Consider the following 22,813-nt stretch of genomic DNA (forward strand, 5'->3'; position numbering starts at 1 on the left):
GAGAGGATGCAGCCTGAAGAGCCATTTCTGTACGGAACTGAAGTTGCTAGTGTTCAGTGTCTTTCTACGTTGTTCGATTTGAGGGTGGGAGACAAAAAGATAAGGTAGTATTGGGTTAGTGACACGTGCAACCACTCAGATCACTAGTTTGGGTTCTTTCGTGATGGGCCTAGAGATGGGCTCTATTAAAAAGACGATTTTACTGTTGATTAACCAACTGAGCTGGTCACCGTTGATGAGGTTTGAACGTAAATGATATGGACGGTCCAGATGTATTGAGAACTATTTTGGTGGAAGGGAGAAGAAGGCGGCAACTTAACGGTCGATGAAGAGATTGGAGAGAGGAAACAAAAAAAGAGAAGGAAAACACTTCTGGATCACAACTCTCTTCATCATTTTGCAATTTCTAAAAGTTGCAAAATTACAATGAAGGATTTCATTTTCGTTTCTAATTTCTTTTTCTTTCTTCTTCTTCTTCTTCTCTCTCTTCTTCCTTGCTCATCGTCACCTTGTCTAGACCATCTCTTCCTCCTCCATTGTCTTGTTCCTAAGTCTATAACAGGTAAATTTTCCCCCTCTTCGACCTTTTAATCATCATAACGATTTTTTGCAAATGATGTTTTCAAGGTAAATTGCATTGTAAAGTTTCAAACTTTACATAGAAAGTAATGAAAAGAGAACCCCTTCAATTGCGGTATTGTGTTAGTTACACTTTCTAGAGAAACCTTTTTGTATCCAATTATGCCAAAAATTTGACTAAGTGAAAAAATGATGATGAATTGTTGACTTTTTTTTGAGAATTGAACATGAATGAATAATTAATCGTTCATTACCCTTTTGATTTTATCTTTTTTTCTTTCCGTTTTTCTAAATTAACCAAAATTAATAGTATAAAAATTACAAACTTATATATAACGACCTAAAATTCAGCCTAGCTTAGCTTAAACGTGTTAAATAATCACGGAAAATATTTCTATTTTTACAAACTCTTACCTGTACGCAACCAAAACAAATACTAAAACCTATCTGTGGTCAACTCACCTCTGTATAAATCTTCTTCCTTTACCTTATTTTACAAGTTTCTTCAGAGAAGTCTAAGCTTTTGTACCATCCAACTTTGCATGATTTTTTTTTTCTTTTGCAAAACGAATTACTTTGATTTCTTATTCCCATACTGATCTTTGTTTTGATGACTCCGTAATCATGTCTTTGTTGCTTTCTTCATCTTTAAAGTAATATACCATATTATTGTTTTCTTCGATCAAAGACACCATATAAATCTTGTAAAGTGAGTAAGCTCAGTCAAATTTTCTAGTCTTCCCAAGTTTTAAAATAATGTGCTCTCCTAATGTCAAACACAAACATGTGTCTGGATATATGTGTGCAGGTAGAGGAGGATGAAGCGTGGGAAAGGCGACAAAAAGGGAACAAAGAACCGAGATGTCAGCGGTCAAGTAGTTCCGCTCACGTAATAGCTCAATTGTCTAAGTATATGTTTTAATGAGCATCTTTTGCTTGAGATCACGGTGTATAAAGATATAACACATTTTGTGTGTATGTGTGTGTGAGAGAGTGATTAGTTTATTACTTATGCAATATTGGTTAGATCCATCAGCTCATTATGTATGAAACTGTTTCAGTGAACCGGTGGTTGTAGCTACGGCTGTGGTTGGAACAAGATCATGGATAGGAGGTCTCTTTACACGGTCCAGTAGACGTCAAGACAAGTCAATCGACTACACTTTGTCTCCTCTTCAGGTTAAGTTTCATAATACCTTCACATATATAAGAGTTAAGACATCAAAAATAGTTTGTAACGTTTTTGGATTTTCTAATCAACCATATATAGGAGGAAAGACTTCAAAAGCTGCAAGATCGTTTGCTTGTACCTTTTGAAGAGACACGTATTGACCATCAGGTAGGTGTAATTGATCTCATTCCTAATATGTTCAACGGTAACCGAGCAACATAGAGGGATATTGTTTATGCCATAAACATCTTGTGAAATGTTTTGCATTGTTAATGGCGGCAGGAATCACTAAAAGCATTGTGGAATGCTGCATTTCCGAATATAAGTCTCACAGGCTTAGTAACAGAACAATGGAAAGATATGGGATGGCAAGGTCCCAATCCATCTACCGATTTCAGGTAAGATTGTGGTGTGTTAACATCATCTTAAGGGAAAAAATACTTGGGGGCTAAACCGTGTTTTTGTTTAAACATTTTGTTTGAAGGGGTTGTGGATTTATCGCTCTAGAGAATTTGTTATTTTCCGCAAGAACATATCCGGTAATTAAAACCTAATAAACATGTTCATATATTGCTATGGCTTCCTCATGTTACATGAATATTTGTATGAAAATTTGTCTATACAAAATTTGAAGGTTTGTTTCCGGAGGCTATTACTGAAACAAAGAGGCGAGAGGGCAAAGTGGGAGTACCCTTTGCGGTGGCCGGAATCAATATCTCCTTCATGCTGATTCAAATGCTCGATTTACAAAACACTCGTACGTCCAAGTTTTGTTCTTGTATATAACAATTTCGACTGAAGAAACTTTAAAATTATTGTTTTGTTGTTACGCAGCAAAGCCGAAATGTCTTCCGGAATGAATTTTCTCAAACTCTTAGAAGGTAAACAAAGTATGTTATATATATTCTTTTACAAGTTAGTGTATGATAATCTTTGAACATTAATCAAGAACCATATCCAAATAAAATTATTACAGAAGACGAGAATGCATTCGATGTACTGTATTGTATATCATTCGCGATGATGGATGCTCAATGGCTTGCGATGCACGCTTCTTACATGGAATTCAATGTATGTCTCTAGTTTATCTCTCCTTTGTAATAACATTTGATGATTATCTTGAAGACTGATGATGCTTGTGTTTACGTATTTAATGTGATTGTATATATGTCAGGAAGTATTGCAGGCGACACGGAATCAGCTAGAGAGAGAGCTTTCTTTGGACGATATTCATCGGATTCAAGATCTCCCTGCTTATAATCTCTTGTTCCAATAGATTTTTCTTCTATTTAGATGTGTACATTAACTGGATTTATGTATTTAAAAAACGATAATCAATGAGACAACAAATACTAAAAGATTGAAAATGAATGACCATGTTACATATCTTTTCCTTGGTCAAAGATCTATATGATGCATATACATCCTTGTTTTCTTCTAACATTACTGATGATGAATTGATGATGATGTTGGTGTGGAAGGAAACTAAGAAGTTAACGTGGAATCTTTGACTTGTGTAGTTTTAAATAATCAAAACTCTTACCGTTCGTCTATAATAGTAGTAAAGATCTTCACTCTTCAGACCAGTATTGTCCCTGTCGAGTGTCGACATTAAATTTTTCTCATCCTAACCCTTATTTTGAAAAGTCGGGGTCTGATGTATGACCTATTTGTATATTCCCAAATGAATATTAAAAAAATAAATAAGATAATGTTCTTTACGTCTGCATTGGAGTTCGAAAGTTTGATAGTTTGATCTTATCCTCAGCATATGACAAAACAGAAGGGATCTACTTTAAAAACCTAACGTGAAGGATAAGATTCCTTACCAGTTACAACCACATTCCCACGATTCGTATACAATTCGAAATGTCTATTTCTTGGAGCTGGACATATTCATTCTTTTCAAAATTAATTTTATTAATATATTGTATGTAATGTTTCATTACGTATGCTAAGATTCATACTTTAATTTTTTTTTTTTAATATTTGAACTGTTAACATGATTACTACTTCAGTAACGGTGCTGAGGCACAAAAAGTTATGTTCCTCTCGACAGTGTTAGATAAACTTACAAGAAAGCATTTACTCTGTTTCAAAGACGCAAGTAACAACGATTACTCTGTTTCAACAAGACAACAAACTCTCTATATACTGACATATACTTTTTTTCTTTCTCAAAAGGTTAGGTATCTTCTTAAAACGCTATATCCTAACCCAAAACGCTACAAAAGCCAGATCACTCTTTTTTTTTTTTTTTAGAAAACGCCAGCGGTTCCATAAACAAAAGGAAAGGATGGGACTTTAAGAGAGAAAACAAACATGGTTTTAGCCACCACGAGGAGTCATTGACATGGTGCAGAAGTAGTTGAAGTCATGATGTTGGACCCTAAGTTGTTTCAGCCAAGAATCCGCAACGCTGTAAAGCGAAGCCAGTCTCTCTTGGTCATCATGGTCATGGGAAAGCCAAACATCGCCTTGCATCTTGTAAGTAGCCATCCCAAATGGGACCAGACTAATGTCTTCCCCTTCCTTCCTCATCCTCTTTTTCTCCCCTCCATTCTCTTCCGGCTCCATATCTGGTGATGTTATCATTTCTAAGCATTAAACACCATTGTGAAATTGGGAGAGAGAGAGAATGTGTGGATGAATACCTTGAAAAGAAGAAGAAAGAGTGTGGTAAGTGAGGAAACAAGTGGACAAGTCTTTAATGGTTCTCCCCATTGGTATATGATAAATAGGGTACCAAGCAACAGACATCCAGCTCGCTGGAGAAAGATCAACGCTTCTCAACGACATCAATCCCGGATACCTTTGAGCTAACTCATTGATCTGTTGTAATCAAAAACCATCTTCCAAGTGTCAAAACCTAGCTCTCACATTAGATGGAAACAAGCTTTTTATCTAGTTTACCTTATCCATGAGAGGAACTCTGGTATAAGGAGGTGATCTGTCAAAGTACTGGAGATAAAGGTAACCCAAACGATCATTCAAATGCAAGGCGACCTCAAGCCCTTCCTCGGAGACACTCTCATCGCTACCTGAATCACTAAAGGGATACCTATCCCCATCTTCAGACTCTTCCCTAATTAAACAAACCAAACACCAGCAGATTCCAATCATAAAAGATATCTCAAAAGCAATAAAGATTCAAACTTTCAAAAACCTGATCAAGGAGGAGGAATGAGAGGAAGTGAAAATCTGGATGGCGGAGAGATAAGGGACGTAGTACTGAACGAGAGATTCGCCGTTGGTGAGATGAATAGGGACACTAGCTCCATAAGCGCTCCATTCATCGTAGCAATCCCAGAGATCACTCAGCCTGAAAAACTCGACCTTTTCTCTCTCCCATGGATGCCACAATCGGTTTAGTGATCTAATCTCCGCCTGTAGATGAAGATAACACATCAATCAATCAGGAGATTTGACATTTGACGATTCGAAACGTTTCTAGATAAAGAAAAGGACAAACCTTTGGGAGAGATTGGGGAGGGACTAAGGGTGTTGTGCAATGAAGGAATCGATCAAGATTCGATTTTTTCGGTGACCCTTTGGTGGCATTCACCATGATGATTCTCCGGAGAAATTGAGAAATGGAGAGAGAGAGACGGAGAGGCAAGAGAGAGAGGATTCTGAGCTTTGACGTTATGAAGGCTGGATTTTTAAGGGACAAGGGAAAAAAAAAAGAGGAATGGAAGAGAAGAGAAAATCGATTGTCTTTTAAAAAAATGACCGGAGAAGGAAGGACGATCACAATCTAGACGACAATGTGTGTGTAAGCAATCAATATCGAATATTTTTTTCTTATTTTATTTTTATTTTCTCCCTTTTCTCGTGTGATTCTCTCGTGAAATAGTTGACGCCACGCGTCGAGATCTCTTGTGCTGAATAAGATTAAAAAAAAAATTACACGGAGAAGATGAAAGATAAAAAAAAATAAGGTAAAAAGCCAGTAAGAAATAGATTTTCCCGGGAAAGACAGAACCTTTTCTCCGGGAACCAGGTACAAAGAGAAAAAAAAAAGAACGTTTGCTTTGCTGGAGATGATCGTCTCTGTCAAAATGCTTTTTTTTTTTCCTTTTAATATAGTTTGCAGTTTTATCTCTCTGTCTGGATGTTTTAAGGGATATGATCAGAGAAGACAGGACACAGTGAAAAAGGTAATGCGGAAAATAGTCAAAGAGTTATGCTTCATCGTCCACCACTCACCACTTCTCATTTTCTTCACGTGCTTTTGTCGTTGCTATATACAGTAGTTTATAAATAAAAGTCCAATCATATCGAAATCTATGCATGGACTGATCTTTTATTATACTTACTTCATTATCTAGACGTCTAAAGTTTTAACCCCGGAAATAGTGCGGTACATGGCTTAAGAAAATATGATTTGATGGTTTCTTTTTTAAAAAACTTGGAGAAAACATATAGTTCTACTTCTAGTAGCTTTTGGTGACGCAGACGCAAAAACGAAAAAATAATTTCGTAATTTATTATTACGGTAAATATAATAATATATTTCCATGGAAGAAAATTAATATCTGACCTGCACTGGTACCTTATTAAATATCGTTGACAATGGGAAAAAACGTGATGCAAAGATTTTTAATTACTTGGTACATAAAATTAGGCGTAGTGGGTTATACAGCAGCCAGCCACCACCGTCATTATCTTACACTAATTAACTTTAACGTATTGGAAAGGTCATTAATCAGTAGTAGTATTAGAAATTTAGAATGCATGCACTTACACGTGTTGCTATTAATTACGTTGAACTTAGCAAACAGCTACAGTTTACTAGGACTCAAACCAAATCCAATCCAAACAGAGTGATACTCCATGAGATGCAAGATTTTTAAAAAATAAATGCGAGCCATGTGGTAGTTGATTTCACATGTATACCTACATGTGAGATGTTCGTATGATTTGGGTAGTTGTGGAGCTGTGGTCACCTAAATACTAAAACTACCAAACCACACACTTTGTGGGCTTTGCAGATGGGCCATTGAAGAGGCGTTCATAAGCTGGACCCTTTTCTTGATAGCAATTAATGAAAGTGAACTAATTTCGGCCTTTGGGCATTCAAAAATGTAAGTTACACTTCCCTCAATTTCAACGCCACACCACAGCTGAATAAACTGCATTACACTCTCAATGTGAATTTCTCTATATACTACCATGGAAAGTTATATCTTGTACAGAAACTTAACGTTAGTCGATCTTTTGAGTTATGACCCACAGATAAAATGTCGGACTAAACTTAGAGTTACCACTAGTTTGACGATCCATTGACTTTGCAGTTCTTCATAAAGTAACTGAAAGTTCTTCAAAATAACTAACATTGACAGTCTAACACATATTGATCTTTTGGTGGTAAATTCCAGAAATCAAGAACTGTTAAAGAGGTAGTGCTCTGCTCACACACTAACAGTATATACACTTCAATTAGAAAATGGAATTCGTTATTGTAAATGATAATTAAGTAAATTATCATGAAAGTGTTTTACAAAAACAAACGAGCAAATTCAAATTTTTTTTTTCTCTTCTCATATAATCCAATATGCATTTAAGGGTAAAAGAAAACTTCATCAACAAGGTACTTGAGAAGAAGAAGAAGAAATTGTTAGGGCTCACTGTAGATTTATCTTCCTCTCGAGAGAGCTTTCTCAGCAGTCTCCATCTCTTCAAGAATCCTCGCCTTCCTCTTCGCCGGGATCGGAGCCGTCGGTCCAAAACTCACATAATGTCCGGACACAGCATTCAACGCCGAGTAGATATCCCTGAAAGACGCTTTCCCGAGAAGAGCTTTCTCCTTCCTGTACTTGGCAACCCACGAGTTCGACGCTTCTCTCAGCTCAGCCACCGCGTCCGCCACATTAGGATCCGTCCTCTCCATCGAGAGCGTCGTCCGGACTTTGGAGATCACCGCCGACGTATCTTTCACGTACTCTTCGTCTTCGGCGGCGGAAGCCGGCGACGGAGCTAGAAACGGGAGCGATTGCGTTAGAAGAAGCGTCGATGCGGCGGATATTGAGAGTACATCGCGGCGGAGGAGGTTGTGACGACGTGGAGGAGGAAGAGGAGGAGATACGGAGGCGGTGATGACCGGTTTATGCTGCGTTGGAACAGAACTGGGTTTGAGAAGAGTAGCTGTCGCTGAAGCTGAAGCCATTGTCGGAACTCGAGGAAAGGTGTACGAGTGTGAAGAAGAGTTTAGTAAAAATGTCTTGGGAGTGCTGGATTTCGGACGCGTGTCCTTATCTTCTTATCCTGACTGTACGGTTTTGGATGATAAGAGATATGGAAGATCCAAGTCCAACAATGGAGTCTCTCTGTTCTAGATCTTCTGGGTCCCACTGCCATGTCAAGGTATTGTCTTTATTTTTGCGATTGGGTCTCTTTTGTTATCAAAGGCCCAAACATTTTAATAAAATAGTGGAAGCCCATACATTTAAATAAAATAATGGAGGCCCATAAGTCTAACCCCCCACCCAATCAGTGACTAATCTGCATGGTCTCATGGATAGACACTTTTGATAATGATGTTGGAGGATTAACTTAGACCCACAAATCACGTGACATTCTATAATTTCTAATTGCTGTCATACACATGGGATGATGAACTTTTTTCCCTCACTCTTTTTCCAAAGCTAATTATAATAAACTTTCTAATGAAAATAATAATAAAGAAACTTTGGAATAAAAAGATAAAGAGCTTTTATAATAAAGAGTGTATTCAATTGGCCAGGTGTGAAAAGAGAAAATAAAAAGGAAAGAGTAATGCAACTAGGACTAGTCTACGTGAGAAGTCCGTGAACCATACGATTTGTCAACACATAACTAAGTGGGAAAGAAGCTGTGACCTGTCATTAACTTTTTGTTATAGTTGAAATCACAATCGAAATAAATACGTAACGTTATGTATTTGGATTTCATGATTTCTAACCACATGAAAATGATTTATCTATTTTAATAAATTGTGGGAGTTCAACGAGACATCAATGTTTGGTTGCATTTACAATCTTTACATGTCGACGACTACCAACCATATTGTCTAAAAAACATGTACTTCTATGTGTTTTGTAAAATGAAATCTAATGTCTGAGTGTTGTATAAAAAGGGTGAAAATGCGCAAAACAACTATACAGAAGTGGTAAAGTGGTAAGTTGGAACTAAGTAACAAAATAAAATGTAAGAATAGAAAGTAATGACTAGTAGTAATATGATAGGGCGTGGAGGAAAGCTTTGATTGATTATGATATTACATGAGAGAAGCGAAGAAACAAGAAAAGATTCTGTGGGAGGAGCTCCTTGTTTTTTATTATCTCTATCTTTTGCTAATTCGCTTTCTCCAATTAAACGAGATCTCACCCATATCTCCGACGACTACAACTACTTCTTCACCAATCACACACAACTCTCTCATCTCTCCATCTCTCTTTCGCACTTCAACTAGTCACTATCTCTGCATAATAATAGTTATTCATTATTTCCAGACGAACCCCTATCCACACCAAAGGTTCGTCCTTTTTGCTCTGTTTTGCTCAAAAATCTTTCGTTCGTTTCTCTTTCTGAATCTCACCACTCTCGTGTAGACTCTGTGTGATCTCTCATTTGGCTTGGATCGTTCGAGTTTCATAGGATCTGCTCTGATTTTTTTTTTTTTTGGTTTGGTTTGTTGTCGTTCTCCTTTTTTTCTCAGTCTGCACTTATCAGAGTTATTGATGAAGTTCTGAGATCCGTTTATATCTGAAAAAGTGAATCAATTTTCCACTTGAAAGATACCACCTTTTTGCTTTCAATGGAATCTCCACTTGAGTTTCTTATTTACGATTCCCCTGTCTCTAGACATTTTACAAGAATCTATGGATTTTCACAATTTTAGGGTTTGCATCATTTGCATATATGTCTGTATATTAATATTAAACTTATTCAACGATGATCTCTTTATGGGGATTAGGAGGTTTTAGCTCTCTCTAACTACTCAGATAAAGCTTTGAGGATCTGCATTCTCGTCAGTTTTGTCTTTTCACTGAAAATTGTAAAAGAAAAGAGAGTGTAAATGTATGAGAAACATTGCAATGAAAATGAAAATGTTCATTTCATGATCTCATTAATATTTTGCAGTTTGCCTCTCATAACAATCATATGTGCCTTTTAACACTAATAGGGAAACTCTCTCTTGTTGATTTGCATGTCTTTCCTGTGTTTTCCTGTCTTTTTTTTTGATTTAACTTATTAATCAAGGATTAGTGAATTGGAACAATAAGAGTCTTAAGGCTTTGGTTGAATGACCAAACAATAAAGACAGGCTGTTTAGTAAAATATAAATTTTCTATTGCAAAGACCCACATGCTTGGGTTTTCTTCTTTATGACTTGTTGGAGTCTGCTGTTCTTTTGGAACTCTGCATTAAACAATTCATTAAATCATTTTTTCTGCAATGTTTTCAGCTGATACTGGTCCATACATCATCATTGACCAAGATTTGAAGAAAAGGTTTTGCACAGATCAAGAGTTTCTTTTTTTTAATTCAGAAGTAAGAAACTTGTGTGAAAGCTCTTTGATTTTGACCAAGTGTGTTGGTGAAGCGTTTTACATTGGGGGAGGATCTGTTTTTGGTACAAGAGGAGGAGTCTTTTTTTCTGTCTTATTCTGTACTATCATCCCTCTGCGATCAGATTCATATCTTGTGCTTGCATTGACCAATGGGAGGTTGTGTGTCCAAGAGCAATGAAGAGCCTATGTATCGTCCCTGCCTCGGGATGGGGTGCTGTGGGAGCAAAATGGGGAGGAGGACATCTTCAGGCCGCATCGTTTCGCTTAACAACTTGGTCTCTATTCCTAACCGGATCACCAGCAACGGAAAGAGCAAGAGTTCTTGCATTTTCACTCAACAGGGACGCAAGGGAGTTAATCAGGACTCAATGATCGTGTGGGAAGTAAGCTTCTTCCTCCTCAGTGATGTTTTACTAGAGCTTTTGTGTCAATGTTAAGCAAGGGTTTGGTGTTTGTGTTTCTGTAGGATTTCATGTCTAAAGATGTGACATTCTGCGGTGTTTTTGACGGACACGGTCCTCATGGTCACCTTGTTTCTCGTAAAGTGAGAGAATCTTTGCCTGTGAGGTTACTGTCTTTCGTGAATTCGATTCAGTCGAAGCAAAACGTTTCAAACAAATCAGATAGCCAAGAAGCTGACAAGGAGGAAGAAGAAGCTAGTGAGGAGGAGGATAAGTTGAAGCTCTTATGGGAAGAGGCTTTCTTGAAAGCTTTCAGTGCTATGGATAAGGAACTGCGTTCCCATCCTAATGTGGAATGCTTCTGCAGCGGCAGCACTGCTGTTACAATCATTAAACAGGTTAATCTTTGACAACAACAAAAAGATCTCTTTCTTTCCGTTGTATTTGGTTTTGATTGTGTGTGTTTTGATTGTGTTTTCAGGGGTCAAACCTATTCATGGGAAACATTGGGGACTCTCGGGCGATACTTGGATCCAAAGACAGCGATGATTCAATGGTTGCTACTCAGCTAACAGTTGACTTGAAGCCTGACTTACCAAGTAATAATAATAATGCTTTTAACAACATTTTTTTTGTGAATATTTTCTTTGATTTTGTCTGATTGTTTTTCAAATGATGTTACTAGGGGAAGCAGAGAGGATCAAACAGTGTAAAGGTAGAGTGTTTGCGCTGGAAGACGAGCCAGAGGTGCCACGAGTCTGGCTACCATATGATAATGCTCCTGGATTAGCCATGGCTAGGGCTTTTGGTGATTTCTGTCTGAAAGACTACGGTGTGATCTCAGTACCCGAGTTCTCTCACCGTGTTCTCACAGAGAGAGACCAGTTCATTGTCTTGGCCTCTGATGGAGTAAAACCGCTGAAACTTTCTTTTCAGGTTCTCTCAGCTTTTTATGAATTGTGCTTTTTACTGATGCTTCCAATTTGATAGGTATGGGATGTGCTAAGCAACGAAGAAGTGGTTGAAGTGGTGGCATCAGCACCAAGCCGAGCATCAGCAGCTAGGCTAGTGGTGGATTCAGCTGCAAGGGAGTGGAAGCTGAAGTACCCGACTTCGAAAATGGACGACTGTGCGGTCGTGTGTTTGTTTCTCGACGGGAAGATGGACTCGGATTCATCAGACTACGAAGAGCAAGGATACTACTCGTCAGCAACGAACGCAGTAGAAGAATCAGAGGAAAACCAGGTGAATGCAGCAGAACCGTGTCTTCAGAGAAACGTCACGGTCAGGGCGTCAACAGAAAACAGCAGTTTCGGTAATGTGAATGCAGAAGCGATTAATGATGTTGCAGAGAAGGAGAAAACTAAGGAAGGTGAACAGAACTGGTCCGGACTAGAAGGAGTTACTCGAGTGAACTCATTAGTTCAGCTTCCAAGATTCTCTGGAGAAGAAACTAAGACTTGAGATATGGCTTTTCATTGTTTTTTTTTCAAGAATTGATTTTAGTGTTCCAAAGAAAAGAAAAGTTTGCTGGTTGCATGCATCTATTTGCCTAATCAAATTCATAAAATGTAAATGTGTTAGCTTCTTGGTATGTGCCTCTTGATTGTTCAAACTCTCTAAAAAAAATCTCACAGCTTGGTGAGAGAGAGTGGTAAAAAAAAATTGTTCTTGGAAATAAAAAAAAATTGTTCTTGGAAATAAAAAAGAGGTCCCACCGAGAATTGAACTCGGGTTACTAGATTCAGAGTCTAATGTCCTAACCGCTAGACCATGGGACCGTTGTTATACCTTCCTTCTTAAAATTATAAAAGCAAAACCATAACGTTTCGAGTTCTATATGACGAATGTCACAGCAGCATTGGTGGTAGGCTGAGAAAACCACCGATGCGAAGACTTTCCCGGAAACCCTTTTCCGTCACTGCTCCGAATCGTCCGCGTAGCTCTTCAAAATGCTTCCGTCTGCACAAAGACGACACCTTTTTATCGTCGGAAGGTTCAAAAGGTTCGCCTTTACAAAGTGTTAGGTGGCTGTTCAGTGGTGGTAGCACCAGTCCGCTTCCTCCTCCGGAGTGGATAGAGCCCTTCAACGACGTCTCCGACCTCGTGAAATCGTCTCGTAGCCTCAAGCCGTCTCCTTGGGTGAGTCAAATTCTCAACCTTTTAGATGGTTCGGAGTCGATGGAGTCGAATCTCGACGCTTTCTGCCGTAAGTTCCTCATCAAGCTATCTCCGAGTTTCGTCTCTTTCGTGTTGAGATCCGACGAGGTTGTTCGCGAGAGAGGACAGCAGCACGTTGTCGCTTGGCGGTTCTTTAATTGGGCTGGTAAGCAGAAGAAGTACACGCATAACCTCGAGTGTTACGTCTCCTTGGTTGATGTTTTGGCTATGGAGAAAGATGTGGATAGGATTAAGTCTCTCTGTCGCGAGTTGAGGAAGATGGAGTTTGCTTTGAGTGTTGGTTCTGCGAATGAGCTGATCAAGAGTTTTGGGAAGCTTGGTATGGTGGAGGAGTTGCTGTGGGTGTGGCGCAAGATGAAGGAGAATGGGATCGAGCCCACTCTGTATACTTACAACTTTTTGATGAACGGATTGGTCAGCTCGATGTTTGTTGACTCCGCAGAGCGTGTTTTCGAGGTTATGGAGAGTGGGAGGATCAAGCCTGACGTCGTGACGTATAACACGATGATTAAAGGTTATTGCAAAGCGGGGCGGACGCAGAGAGCTGTGGAGAAGGTTAGGGATATGGAGACGAGAGGTCTCGAGGCTGATAAGATTACTTACATGACTGTGATCCAGGCGTGTTATGCTGACAGTGACTTTAGCTCTTGCGTGGCTTTGTATCAAGAGATGGATGAGAACGGGCTTGAGGTTCCGTCTCATGCGTATAGTTTAGTGATCGGAGGGCTTTGCAAGGAAGGGAAGTTGAACGAAGGGTACGCTGTTTTCGAGAGTATGATCCGCAAAGGTGTTAAACCGAACGTGGCTGTATACACTGTTTTGATTGATGGTTATGTGAAGTTCGGAAGCGTTGAAGACGCGTTGAGGCTTTTAGAGAGGATGATGAGAGAAGGGTTTGAGCCTGATGTGGTGACTTATTCGGTTGTCGTGAACGGTTTGTGCAAAAACGGGAGAGTGGAAGAGGCGTTGGGGTATTTCGAGGCTTGCCGGTTCAAAGGGTTGGCTATCAACTCGATGTTTTACTCTAGTCTTATAGACGGGTTAGGAAAAGCGGGTCGAGTAGATGAAGCTGAGAGGCTTTTCGAAGAGATGTCTGAGAAGGGATGCACTAGAGACTCGTACTGTTACAATGCCCTGATAGATGCGTTCACAAAGTGTGGGAAGGTTGATGAGGCGTTAGCGTTGTTTAAGAGGATGGAGGAAGAAGAAGGCTGTGATCAAACGGTTTATACGTACACTATACTCATATCAGGAATGTTTAAAGAGCGTAGAAACGAAGAGGCGTTGAAGCTCTGGGAGATGATGATAGACAAGGGTATTACACCGACCGCAGCTTGCTTCAGGGCTTTGTCGACTGGACTTTGTTTGTCGGGGAAAGTGGGGAGAGCATGTAAGATACTGGATGAGTTAGCTCCGATGGGTGTGATTCTTGATGCAGCGTGTGAAGACATGATTAACACGCTGTGTAAAGCTGGTAGGATCAAGGAAGCTTGTAAGTTAGCTGATGGGATCACTGAGAGAGGGAGAGAAGTGCCTGGGAGGATCCGTACTGTTATGATAAATGCTTTGAGGAAAGTTGGGAAGTCTGATTTGGCTATGAAGCTGATGCACAGCAAGATTGGGATTGGGTATGAGAGGATGGGTAGTATTAAGAGGCGTGTCAAGTTTAGAACTTTACTTGATAGCTTTGATCATCATGACTTTTAAAGCGTTAATGTTTGTTCTTTTCCTAAATATAGCTTCCGGTTTGGCTTCTGTTTCAGTAAACCGGGACCAGATTTGTGAAACTTACCTGTTGAATAGGTGTTAGAAACGAAGAGAGCACCCTTTAAAATGCCTTGAAGTTCTCTGGCGCGCACAAGTGGCACTAGTTTTGGTTCCTCTCTCTGTGACTATTAAGTACTCCTTCGTTGAAACATATTCTCACTGCATTCTTGATTTCTGTCAACATCCAACGACCTCTGAGAACTCTTTTCTTGAATATACTTTCTTTCTTGATCTAGCAATAACAAACGATCTTAGAAATGGCACGACAGGATCCTAATCCATTTGCCGATGAAGAGATCAACCCTTTTGCGGTAAGGAAGCTCTCTGTTTCTTGAATCAGGAATCAAATTACTGATCTTACCGTTTTGGTTTTCTAATGTTTCTAGAATAATACAAGTGTTCCTCCTGCAAGCAACTCCCATCTCAAGCCGCTTCCACCTGAACCACATGATCGTGGTGACACAGTTGATATCCCTTTGGGTTCCACCCAGGTACCGTGTCTTCAATATACCTCCTACGTTTTTGCCTTTAAATGCTTGCTCAAAAATGTGGTTTCTGTTTGAAGGATCTTCGAGCTAAACAGATGGAACTACAGGCTAAGGAGAACGAACTGAAACGGAAAGAGCAGGTAATTTTTTGGACATTTACAGTTTCCATGTGAACTGTATTGATCTCAGTCTTCTTCTTCTTGTCATAATGCAGGAGCTTAAAAGAAGAGAAGATGCAATAGCACGAAGTACACAACATTCTATATCGTCTAGTGATACTTCTTTAGGGGGTATTATTTGTAGCTAACCTGATACGGCTTGTTTTTTGGCAGGTGGAGTTGTCATTGAGGAGAAGAACTGGCCAGAGTTTTTTCCTCTAATTCATCATGACATTTCTAACGAGATTCCTATTCACTTACAGAAGATACAATATGTCGCATTCGCCTCATTATTAGGTAATGCATAGACCACCCTGCAACAAATCCTGGACTTGTCCAGAGTCTAGTCAAAACTTAACAGTCTAATTAAACTACTGAACTATATGCAGGGTTGATAGCATGCCTCTTGTGGAATATTGTGGCAGTAACTGTAGCTTGGATCAACGGAGGAGGTTTACTGATTTTACCACAAATGATTTTGATTAATTCCACTGGTCATGTTCACTCATCTGATTCTTCTGATGCAATCAGGTCCCACTATATGGCTTATGTCAATCATCTACTTCATTTCTGGTGTCCCTGGGGCTTACGTCTTATGGTATCGTCCTCTTTACCGCGCTACCAGGTACAAAAATCATCTCTATAAGTATATGTTGTAAGATACTAAATGAGTCAGTAATACAATTGTGTACACTTACCTACCTATGCAGAACTGATAGTGCCCTGAAGTTTGGAACTTTCTTCTTGTTTTACATGGTAAGTTAAACCATATCCCCCCCCCCCCCCCCATTGGTAAATTTCCTCATGCATCAGAGTTCTTTCGATGTTTAACACTGTCTTGAACGTTTTCAGTTTCACATTGCGTTCTGCGGCTTTGCTGCAGTTGCTCCACCAGTCGTCTTTCGAGGAAAGTCTCTCACGTAAGAGTTTTCTTCTATATGAAAGCATCTGAATCAACCTCTTTCGTTTGTCTTTTGATAAGACCTTTTTGAGTCTCTGAGGAAGTCCATCTGATTCCATGTATTGTTTGGGTTTTGTGGACAGAGGTTTCTTGCCAGCACTTGAGTTTCTAACCAGTAATGTTGTGGTTGGGGTAAGTATTACTTCTGCTCATTTTACAAGTACTTAACTTCGGCTTGCAAGAGTCTTAACCAATCTCTTTTCTCCTCTTTTCAGATATTGTATTTCATTGGGGCGGGGTTCTTCTGCATCGAAACACTTCTCAACATTTGGGTGATTCAGCAAGTATATGCATACTTCCGCGGGAGCGGCAAAGCTGCACAGATGAAGCGTGAAGCTACAAACTCGGCGTTGATGCGTGCACTATAGAGCCAACACTCTTCACTGGAAAAAAAAAATCTATCAATGGTGGCTTGAGGTCAAATCTTGAATTCTCCACACAACATTTGACACAACACCATTCTCTCTGCAAAGTCTAGACTGCCAATTGTTTTTTGTTTGAATTGCTTTTGTAAAAGACTAAATCAAATACATGGAGACCTCAAAGCCAAAACTCTGTCGTTTGATTGTCAAAAAAATATATCTTCATGAATGATAAAAGCAAGATCCCTAGTGGGATGGGGGAACCTTTATAGCTCTCTAATGAAGCCATCAGTTCAGCTCTGTTCAATAGTCTTTGAAACTCATCTTCTCACCATTAACCTGCGAACCTATAGACTTGTACATGTTACTTAGAAGCACATAACTCATGTAGTACTTTAGTTTTAATCTTCACCGAAGAAAACAACAAAGCCATGTCATATGAAGTGCACTATGCAACTATATATTATAAATTTATACGCATTAAAATAAAAATATATAAAGGAAGAGAAGAAAGGAGACTAATAAAAACCCTAATTGGCAGTAGTAGCACACACAACACACAAAACAGAGTGCTGCTCTTAAAACCCTAACGAAACCTGCGATAAACCCTCAGGCCTTTTTACCCAACAAGTCGGTGCCTTTATAAACTTAAGCCGCCGCTTAAACATTGGAAAGTCATGTTCTTTCACTTTCCTCTCCTCGCTCTCTCTTCTCTCCCTTCCTGCCATGGTTGGTTTTCCAGCTAAACAAGCTAAACCCGTTGAAGAAGAAGAAGAAGTAGAGCTACCAATCGATCAAAACTCCAAGGTCAAGGACGCTCTTGATTTCCCTTGCATCGATTCCTATCTCGACTTCGATTCCTGCAACTGGCTCGGGAACAATCCCAACATCGACGAGTTTGGCGTTAAAGATACGGACTTTGACTTTTTCGAGGACGAGATGGAGGCGATCGGACAAGGAGGTGAGGAGGTTCAGAACACGGTTCTGTCTGAGGCAGAGCCCAAGCTTTGTGATGACGTGGCGGCTGAACAAGCTGTGGAAGAGTTAGGTAGTGCTGTTTCTGACAACTCTAAGCCAATGGAAGATGTGTCTGCGTCTGTTGATTGTCCCAACATGAAGTTGGATGAGCCAGAGTTGAAGAAAACGGATGTGTGTTTGGCTTTAGGGTTGGAGAAGGTTAGTTTGACCACGGGTGATGATGAGAAGGGGAAAAGTATCAGTATTATTGCTGAGTCTGAGAGCGAAGAAGCCTCGAGCTCTTCTTCTTCATCGAGCTCCAGTGGTAGTTCCAGCAGTGAAGATGAAGAAGAAGAAGAAGAGAGTGATGAGGAGGATAGTGAAGAAGAGGAAGATGAGATGGTCATTGTGAAAGAGGATGGTGTGGCAGGAGAGCTTGAAGAGGGTGAGATAGAGAGTGCAGATGAGGTTGAAGAAGACGAAGATGAAGATAGTGATGATGACGATGACGATGATGAAGTGAATGAGATGATTGCTTGGAGCAACGACGAGGATGATGACCTAGGTTTGCAAACAAAAGACCCTATAAGGTCAAAGAATGAGCTCAAGGTACCTAATACTTCACCTCTTCACATTCACAATCGCTCACAGCTATTAGTGGTTGATCTTTTTCTTTATTACAACAAGAAATCTAAAGTACCATTCACTATATTGTACACTACTGCCTGTTTGACATTAAGTCTTCTTTGTGTTTAATTTTTGCAGGAGCTTCCTCCAGTTCCAGCTGTGGATGTGTCTCTGGAACCTCATCACATCACGCTTCCTGTTGGAGTTGTTCTTTCGGTATCATAAACATAACCTCTACTCTACCTGTATTCTTATATGCTTCTCTGTTTGGTGTCTTTGGAATCTGCTGGCTAATGGAACTCCATGTGATTTCTATATTGCAGGTGATGGGCGCACAAGTCATAGTGGAGGGAATGGAGCAGCACAGTCCTTTGACAGAAGGCTCTATCCTATGGATAACGGAAAAAAGAACGCCGTTGGGACTTGTGGATGAGATCTTTGGACCTGTCAAGTGCCCTTACTATATCGTGAGGTTCAACTCAGAGAGCGAAGTGCCAGAGGGTGTTAGCCAAGGCACACCCGTCTCGTTCGTCGCTGATTTCGCTCAGCACATTCTCAACATCAAGGAGCTGCAGAAGAAAGGCTACGATGCATCTGGAGATAACGACGAGGAGATACCAGACGAGCTCGAGTTCTCAGATGATGAGAAAGAAGCTGAGTACAGAAGGATGCAGAAGATGGAGAAGAGAGGGATGATGATGAATGACCAAAAGAACGGTAACGGAAGAAACAAGAAGAAGAAGAACAGAGAGCACGGAAGGCCTGAGAACCAGGGGTCTAGTTCTCTATCCTCAAACCGTTGTGATCCTCAGATGGGTGGTGGTCCGGTTTCGAATCATCAGGCAAGGCCTCCTCAGATGGACGGTGGTTTTCCTCAAAACAATGGAGCATGGAGACCACCCCAGAGTAATCAGCAGAACCCATACCAGCTTCCTCCTATGCGTCCTCCTAATCAGATGGGAATGCCCATCTAGGTCCAATGCAGCAGATGCCTTTGATGGGAATGCAAAATCAGAATCAAATGATGTTCCCACCACCGCAGTTCAATGGTGGCATGAACTTTTTTCCAGGACAGGGTTCAGCGCCATGGCCTGCGTTACAGAAACTGTTTCAACCAACAAGCGTTTGGTGGGATGGGTCGGGGTATTCAGCATCCACAGTTACCTAATGATCTGAGTTTTAACATGTTTGCTGCTTCTCAAGGTTTTCCAATGCAGCGGCCTCAGTTCCAAATGCAACCGCAGTTCCAATCTCGCCCACCCAACCCAATGAACCCGCCATTCCAAATGCTGAACAACAACAGGCCACCGTCTCCAATGAACCCGCAGTTCCAGATGCAGCCACAGTCTGAGATACGTCCACCATCCCAAGTCCAGCAGCACTCACCAACTAACCCGGAGTCCCCAGTGCAACAACAAGAACAGTCTCAAGGGTTTAGCAACGGGCAGTCTTCTGAACGGGGAAGAGGCCACCGTGGTGGTCGTGGCAGGGGTAGAGGTAGGGGTCGTGGTGGTAGGTTTGGTCGTGGACGAGGTCGTGGTCGGCAATAGTCTGGATGAAGCTGTTTTTTTTTGTGAAGCATATATGATGTGTCAATCAAAAGCATGTTTTTAAATTTAGTTTTGTATGCCAGTTTTTGTTTAGACAACTCAGCTATGATTGAATGATCTTTTTCTTTTCCGCACATTCGCTGATTGCTAAAATCAAAACCTTGTACCAAAAGTCAGGTCAAAGTGACTGCAGTCACCTACCACTAGTCCAGATTTCTTTTTTCTCAAGAAGTTTGAAAAGAAGCAGGAACAGTGTTTTTTCTCTCGCCGTTAATATCGTTACTTATCTCTAACGCGTTCGTTTAATACGCTGATAATGACACGTGTACGACAACGGTTGTTGGCTGCGAGTGGTCCACCATCATTAATTTCTCTACTGATTTTAATTAAAAGCTTACGCCTCGGAAAATGTTTGATTTTTTAAATTAATTGCCATGTCTTCTCTCTTCTGCGGCGCGTCGATTTCACATTATTATCTCTCTTTGAGACAGACAGCTTTGATTCCGTAAGACAGTTTCGTTTCTCCCCCAAGTTTGTCCATAAATGATTGATCTTTTTTTTCAAATCTCTTCTTCTCTTTGCCCACTTCTGAAATTGAATCATTCCAATAAGAAGTTTATAAAACTCTTCTTATCCTGCGTTGATTTTTCTGCTTTAGCGTCTGTCTCTTTCAAAACAAGACGTGTCTTGTTTTTTAAGGTAAAACTCAAGACTTAAACTTGAAGTCTCTCCTACTTTGGATTGGATCTGACTCAGCTTTTTATACAAAAAAATCAGTTTTCCTTTTTCATTGGCTGCATGCCCAAAAAGTCTCTCTCTCTTTTCGGTTACTAATTTCGATATTTTGAATGTTCTTTTTATCTTTTCCAGATTCATCTCTTGGTGTGGGGTTCTTGAGAGGGGTTTTCTAGAGTTCTGGTATTGATTTTGAATCTGTGATCAGATAGATAAGCTTGGGAGGGGCTTTGATGCTAGTTTGGTATTCTACCGACAACTCCGATCTCCTGTCTGGTCATATCTGATAATTGGGGGTTTCTTATAGGGGAATGAGAAAACTGTATAGGAAGCTGGTTTCATTCAGAGACCCATTTACAAGAGCCAAGAGACACGTGAGCTCATCATCATCATCACATTCAGGGTTTAGGTCTTTCAGCGACAGAAGATGGATGTTCCCTTTCCTAGCGACCTTGTTCATCTCCATCACTCTCCTCACCCTCTCCATCTCCGGCGGCTTTCACTCAGAAGAAGAAGAAGAACATCCTTTACCATCAGACGTTGTTTCAGAGTCTAACAAAGACTACTTTGTAGAATCTAGTTTCACAAAACCAAATGTTAATAACAATCCAGAAGACCTTCCTAGGCTAGCTTACCTGATCTCGGGGACGAAAGGAGATAGTCACAGGATGATGAGAACCTTGCAAGCCGTGTACCATCCTAGAAACCAGTACGTTCTTCACTTGGACCTCGAGGCTCCACCTAAAGAGCGGATGGAGCTGGCGATGTCTGTGAGGAGCGATCCCGTTTTCAGTCGGATGCAGAATGTGAGGGTGATGTCTCAGTCTAATCTTGTTACTTATAAAGGTCCTACGATGATTGCTTGTACTCTCCAAGCCGTTGCGATTTTGCTGAGAGAGAGCTTGCATTGGGATTGGTTTCTTAATCTTAGTGCCTCGGATTATCCTCTCGTAACACAAGATGGTTAGTGACTGACTGACTGAATGAATGTTGTGTTACTTACTCCTACCTTGTCTTATATGGCTTTTTCTTTTATGATTATGTAGATTTGTTGTATGTCTTCTCAAACATGTCGAGGAGTGTCAATTTCATTGAGAATATGCAGCTCACTGGTTGGAAACTGTAAGTATATTAACCATAGAAACTAACTCTTTAGTTTATCTTTTTCCTCCGTTTCATAATAAGTGTCGTTTATAGTTTTATTTTTGTTTTAAAACAGTATAGTTTTGTGTTTTCAATGCAAAATTCGTTTCTAACCTCATTGTATTAGTGTATTAATTAGATAGAAAATGTATTTAGTGACAAAATTGGAGTTCTTAAGTAATTTTTTTAATTTACTTGAAGAACACACTTTTGTGAAACAGAGGGAGTATATGTGTGTGGTTAAGACTGTGTTTGTTTGTTTTGTTGTTGCAGGAATCAGAGGGCTAAGTCAATCATAGTTGACCCTGGCCTGTACCTATCAAAGAAATCTGACCTAGCTTGGACTACTCAGCGACGATCACTTCCTACTTCTTTCAAGCTATTCACCGGTTAGTTAGCTTCTGCTCTTTGATCTCTCACAGTTTCATTAACCCTGAAAAAAAGTCCTTAAAGATGATCTTCTTTGTCTTTGATTTTCACAGGCTCAGCTTGGATAATGCTGACACGGTCTTTCCTCGAGTACTGCATCTGGGGATGGGACAACTTCCCGAGGACGATACTAATGTACTACACCAACTTCGTGTCATCTCCCGAAGGTTACTTCCACACGGTGATCTGCAACAGCAAAGAGTTCGTCGACACCGCGATAGGACACGACCTTCACTACATTGCTGGGACAATCCTCCGAAGCAGCACCCTGTCTCTCTCTCGCTGAAAGATTTGACAACATGGTCAAGACAAGGCTCCGTTCGCGCGTAAGTTTCCACAAGAACGATCCCGTGCTGGACAAGATCGATAGAGAGTTGCTGGGACGGACGCACAGGTTCTCGCCGGGAGGGTGGTGTGTAGGGAGGTCGATAATGGGAGTGATCCGTGCTCTGTGCAAGGGATGACTCGGTTTTGAGACCAGGACCTGGTGCTGTGAGGTTGCAGGAGCTTGTTCAGACGTTGTCTTCTGAGGAGTATAGGAGTAACAATGTTCATGAATGTTGAGGTTTCTCTAATGATGATGCAAAATGTCATGTTGTATATTACTTTTTTGGTTGATTATCAATTTTTGGTTATAGATTGAGATATATTCAATGAGTAAAGGTAGTGAAGTGTAGAACCATCTCTTATGTGCTTTTGTAGGCATAAGTGAAGTGCCATTGATACTGGATTCCAAAAACAAGCTTAAT

General features: G+C 40.3%; 5 protein-coding genes, 1 non-coding gene and 3 pseudogenes across 6 annotated transcripts; 6 read left to right on the top strand and 3 right to left on the bottom strand.

The window, feature by feature from the left end:
- Nucleotides 1-991: 991 nt before the first annotated feature.
- Nucleotides 992-3,157, top strand: LOC130494408 (uncharacterized; annotated as a pseudogene).
- A 659-nt stretch (nt 3,158-3,816) lies between these two features.
- Nucleotides 3,817-5,563, bottom strand: LOC130504108 (uncharacterized). The gene is made up of 5 exons (XM_056998692.1): nt 5,223-5,563; nt 4,917-5,137; nt 4,664-4,835; nt 4,405-4,582; nt 3,817-4,329 (listed from the first exon to the last, which is right to left on the bottom strand). The coding sequence occupies exons 1-5, from the start codon at nt 5,316-5,318 to the stop codon at nt 4,079-4,081; spliced, it is 918 nt and encodes a 305-aa protein (XP_056854672.1). The 5' UTR covers nt 5,319-5,563; the 3' UTR covers nt 3,817-4,078.
- Nucleotides 5,564-7,192: 1,629 nt separating this feature from the next.
- LOC130504107 (photosystem II repair protein PSB27-H1, chloroplastic-like) lies at nt 7,193-7,974 on the bottom strand. Its single transcript, XM_056998691.1, has one exon. The coding sequence runs from the start codon at nt 7,917-7,919 to the stop codon at nt 7,389-7,391; it is 531 nt and encodes a 176-aa protein (XP_056854671.1). The 5' UTR covers nt 7,920-7,974; the 3' UTR covers nt 7,193-7,388.
- Nucleotides 7,975-8,982: 1,008 nt separating this feature from the next.
- On the top strand, nt 8,983-12,293 carry LOC130504111 (probable protein phosphatase 2C 1). Its single transcript, XM_056998693.1, has 6 exons — nt 8,983-9,266; nt 10,200-10,688; nt 10,772-11,104; nt 11,188-11,305; nt 11,392-11,615; nt 11,697-12,293. The coding sequence occupies exons 2-6, from the start codon at nt 10,455-10,457 to the stop codon at nt 12,168-12,170; spliced, it is 1,383 nt and encodes a 460-aa protein (XP_056854673.1). The 5' UTR covers nt 8,983-9,266; nt 10,200-10,454; the 3' UTR covers nt 12,171-12,293.
- A 122-nt stretch (nt 12,294-12,415) lies between these two features.
- On the bottom strand, nt 12,416-12,487 carry TRNAQ-CUG (transfer RNA glutamine (anticodon CUG)). Its single transcript has one exon. It is a non-coding gene; the product is annotated as a tRNA-Gln (tRNA).
- A 58-nt stretch (nt 12,488-12,545) lies between these two features.
- Nucleotides 12,546-14,596, top strand: LOC108861178 (pentatricopeptide repeat-containing protein At1g03560, mitochondrial). Its single transcript, XM_018635016.2, has one exon. It carries the CDS (start codon nt 12,594-12,596, stop codon nt 14,592-14,594), a length of 2,001 nt encoding a protein of 666 aa, XP_018490518.2. The 5' UTR covers nt 12,546-12,593; the 3' UTR covers nt 14,595-14,596.
- A 232-nt stretch (nt 14,597-14,828) lies between these two features.
- On the top strand, nt 14,829-17,355 carry LOC130504112 (secretory carrier-associated membrane protein 2-like). Its single transcript, XM_056998694.1, has 11 exons — nt 14,829-14,965; nt 15,041-15,145; nt 15,220-15,282; nt 15,357-15,390; nt 15,475-15,597; nt 15,690-15,752; nt 15,832-15,925; nt 16,011-16,056; nt 16,153-16,220; nt 16,345-16,393; nt 16,477-17,355. Exons 1-11 carry the CDS (start codon nt 14,912-14,914, stop codon nt 16,627-16,629), a joined length of 852 nt encoding a protein of 283 aa, XP_056854674.1. The 5' UTR covers nt 14,829-14,911; the 3' UTR covers nt 16,630-17,355.
- Nucleotides 17,349-19,766, top strand: LOC130504110 (H/ACA ribonucleoprotein complex non-core subunit NAF1-like; annotated as a pseudogene).
- Nucleotides 19,767-20,614: 848 nt separating this feature from the next.
- LOC130504109 (beta-glucuronosyltransferase GlcAT14B-like) lies at nt 20,615-22,628 on the top strand (annotated as a pseudogene).
- Nucleotides 22,629-22,813: the final 185 nt, after the last annotated feature.

The sequence above is a fragment of the Raphanus sativus genome, unplaced genomic scaffold (genome assembly GCF_000801105.2).
Source record: "Raphanus sativus cultivar WK10039 unplaced genomic scaffold, ASM80110v3 Scaffold1360, whole genome shotgun sequence".
Taxonomy (NCBI): domain Eukaryota; kingdom Viridiplantae; phylum Streptophyta; class Magnoliopsida; order Brassicales; family Brassicaceae; genus Raphanus; species Raphanus sativus.

What these genes read in the sequence shown, in the direction of transcription:
- LOC130504108 (XM_056998692.1), bottom strand. Translation starts at nt 5,318, where the DNA reads ATGGTGAATGCCACCAAAGGGTCACCGAAAAAATCGAATCTTGATCGA. An exon ending in GAGTTCCTCTCATGGATAAG is followed by an intron (nt 4,583 to 4,663) that starts GTAAACTAGATA and finishes TGATTACAACAG; the next exon opens with ATCAATGAGTTAGCTCAAAG. An exon ending in TCTTTCTTCTTCTTTTCAAG is followed by an intron (nt 4,330 to 4,404) that starts GTATTCATCCAC and finishes TAACATCACCAG; the next exon opens with ATATGGAGCCGGAAGAGAAT.
- LOC130504107 (XM_056998691.1), bottom strand. Translation starts at nt 7,919, where the DNA reads ATGGCTTCAGCTTCAGCGACAGCTACTCTTCTCAAACCCAGTTCTGTT.
- LOC130504111 (XM_056998693.1), top strand. Translation starts at nt 10,455, where the DNA reads ATGGGAGGTTGTGTGTCCAAGAGCAATGAAGAGCCTATGTATCGTCCC. An exon ending in CTGTTACAATCATTAAACAG is followed by an intron (nt 11,105 to 11,187) that starts GTTAATCTTTGA and finishes TTGTGTTTTCAG; the next exon opens with GGGTCAAACCTATTCATGGG. An exon ending in TTGTCTTGGCCTCTGATGGA is followed by an intron (nt 11,616 to 11,696) that starts GTAAAACCGCTG and finishes CCAATTTGATAG; the next exon opens with GTATGGGATGTGCTAAGCAA.
- LOC108861178 (XM_018635016.2), top strand. Translation starts at nt 12,594, where the DNA reads ATGCGAAGACTTTCCCGGAAACCCTTTTCCGTCACTGCTCCGAATCGT.
- LOC130504112 (XM_056998694.1), top strand. Translation starts at nt 14,912, where the DNA reads ATGGCACGACAGGATCCTAATCCATTTGCCGATGAAGAGATCAACCCT. An exon ending in CGCATTCGCCTCATTATTAG is followed by an intron (nt 15,598 to 15,689) that starts GTAATGCATAGA and finishes AACTATATGCAG; the next exon opens with GGTTGATAGCATGCCTCTTG. An exon ending in TTTCGAGGAAAGTCTCTCAC is followed by an intron (nt 16,221 to 16,344) that starts GTAAGAGTTTTC and finishes TTTTGTGGACAG; the next exon opens with AGGTTTCTTGCCAGCACTTG.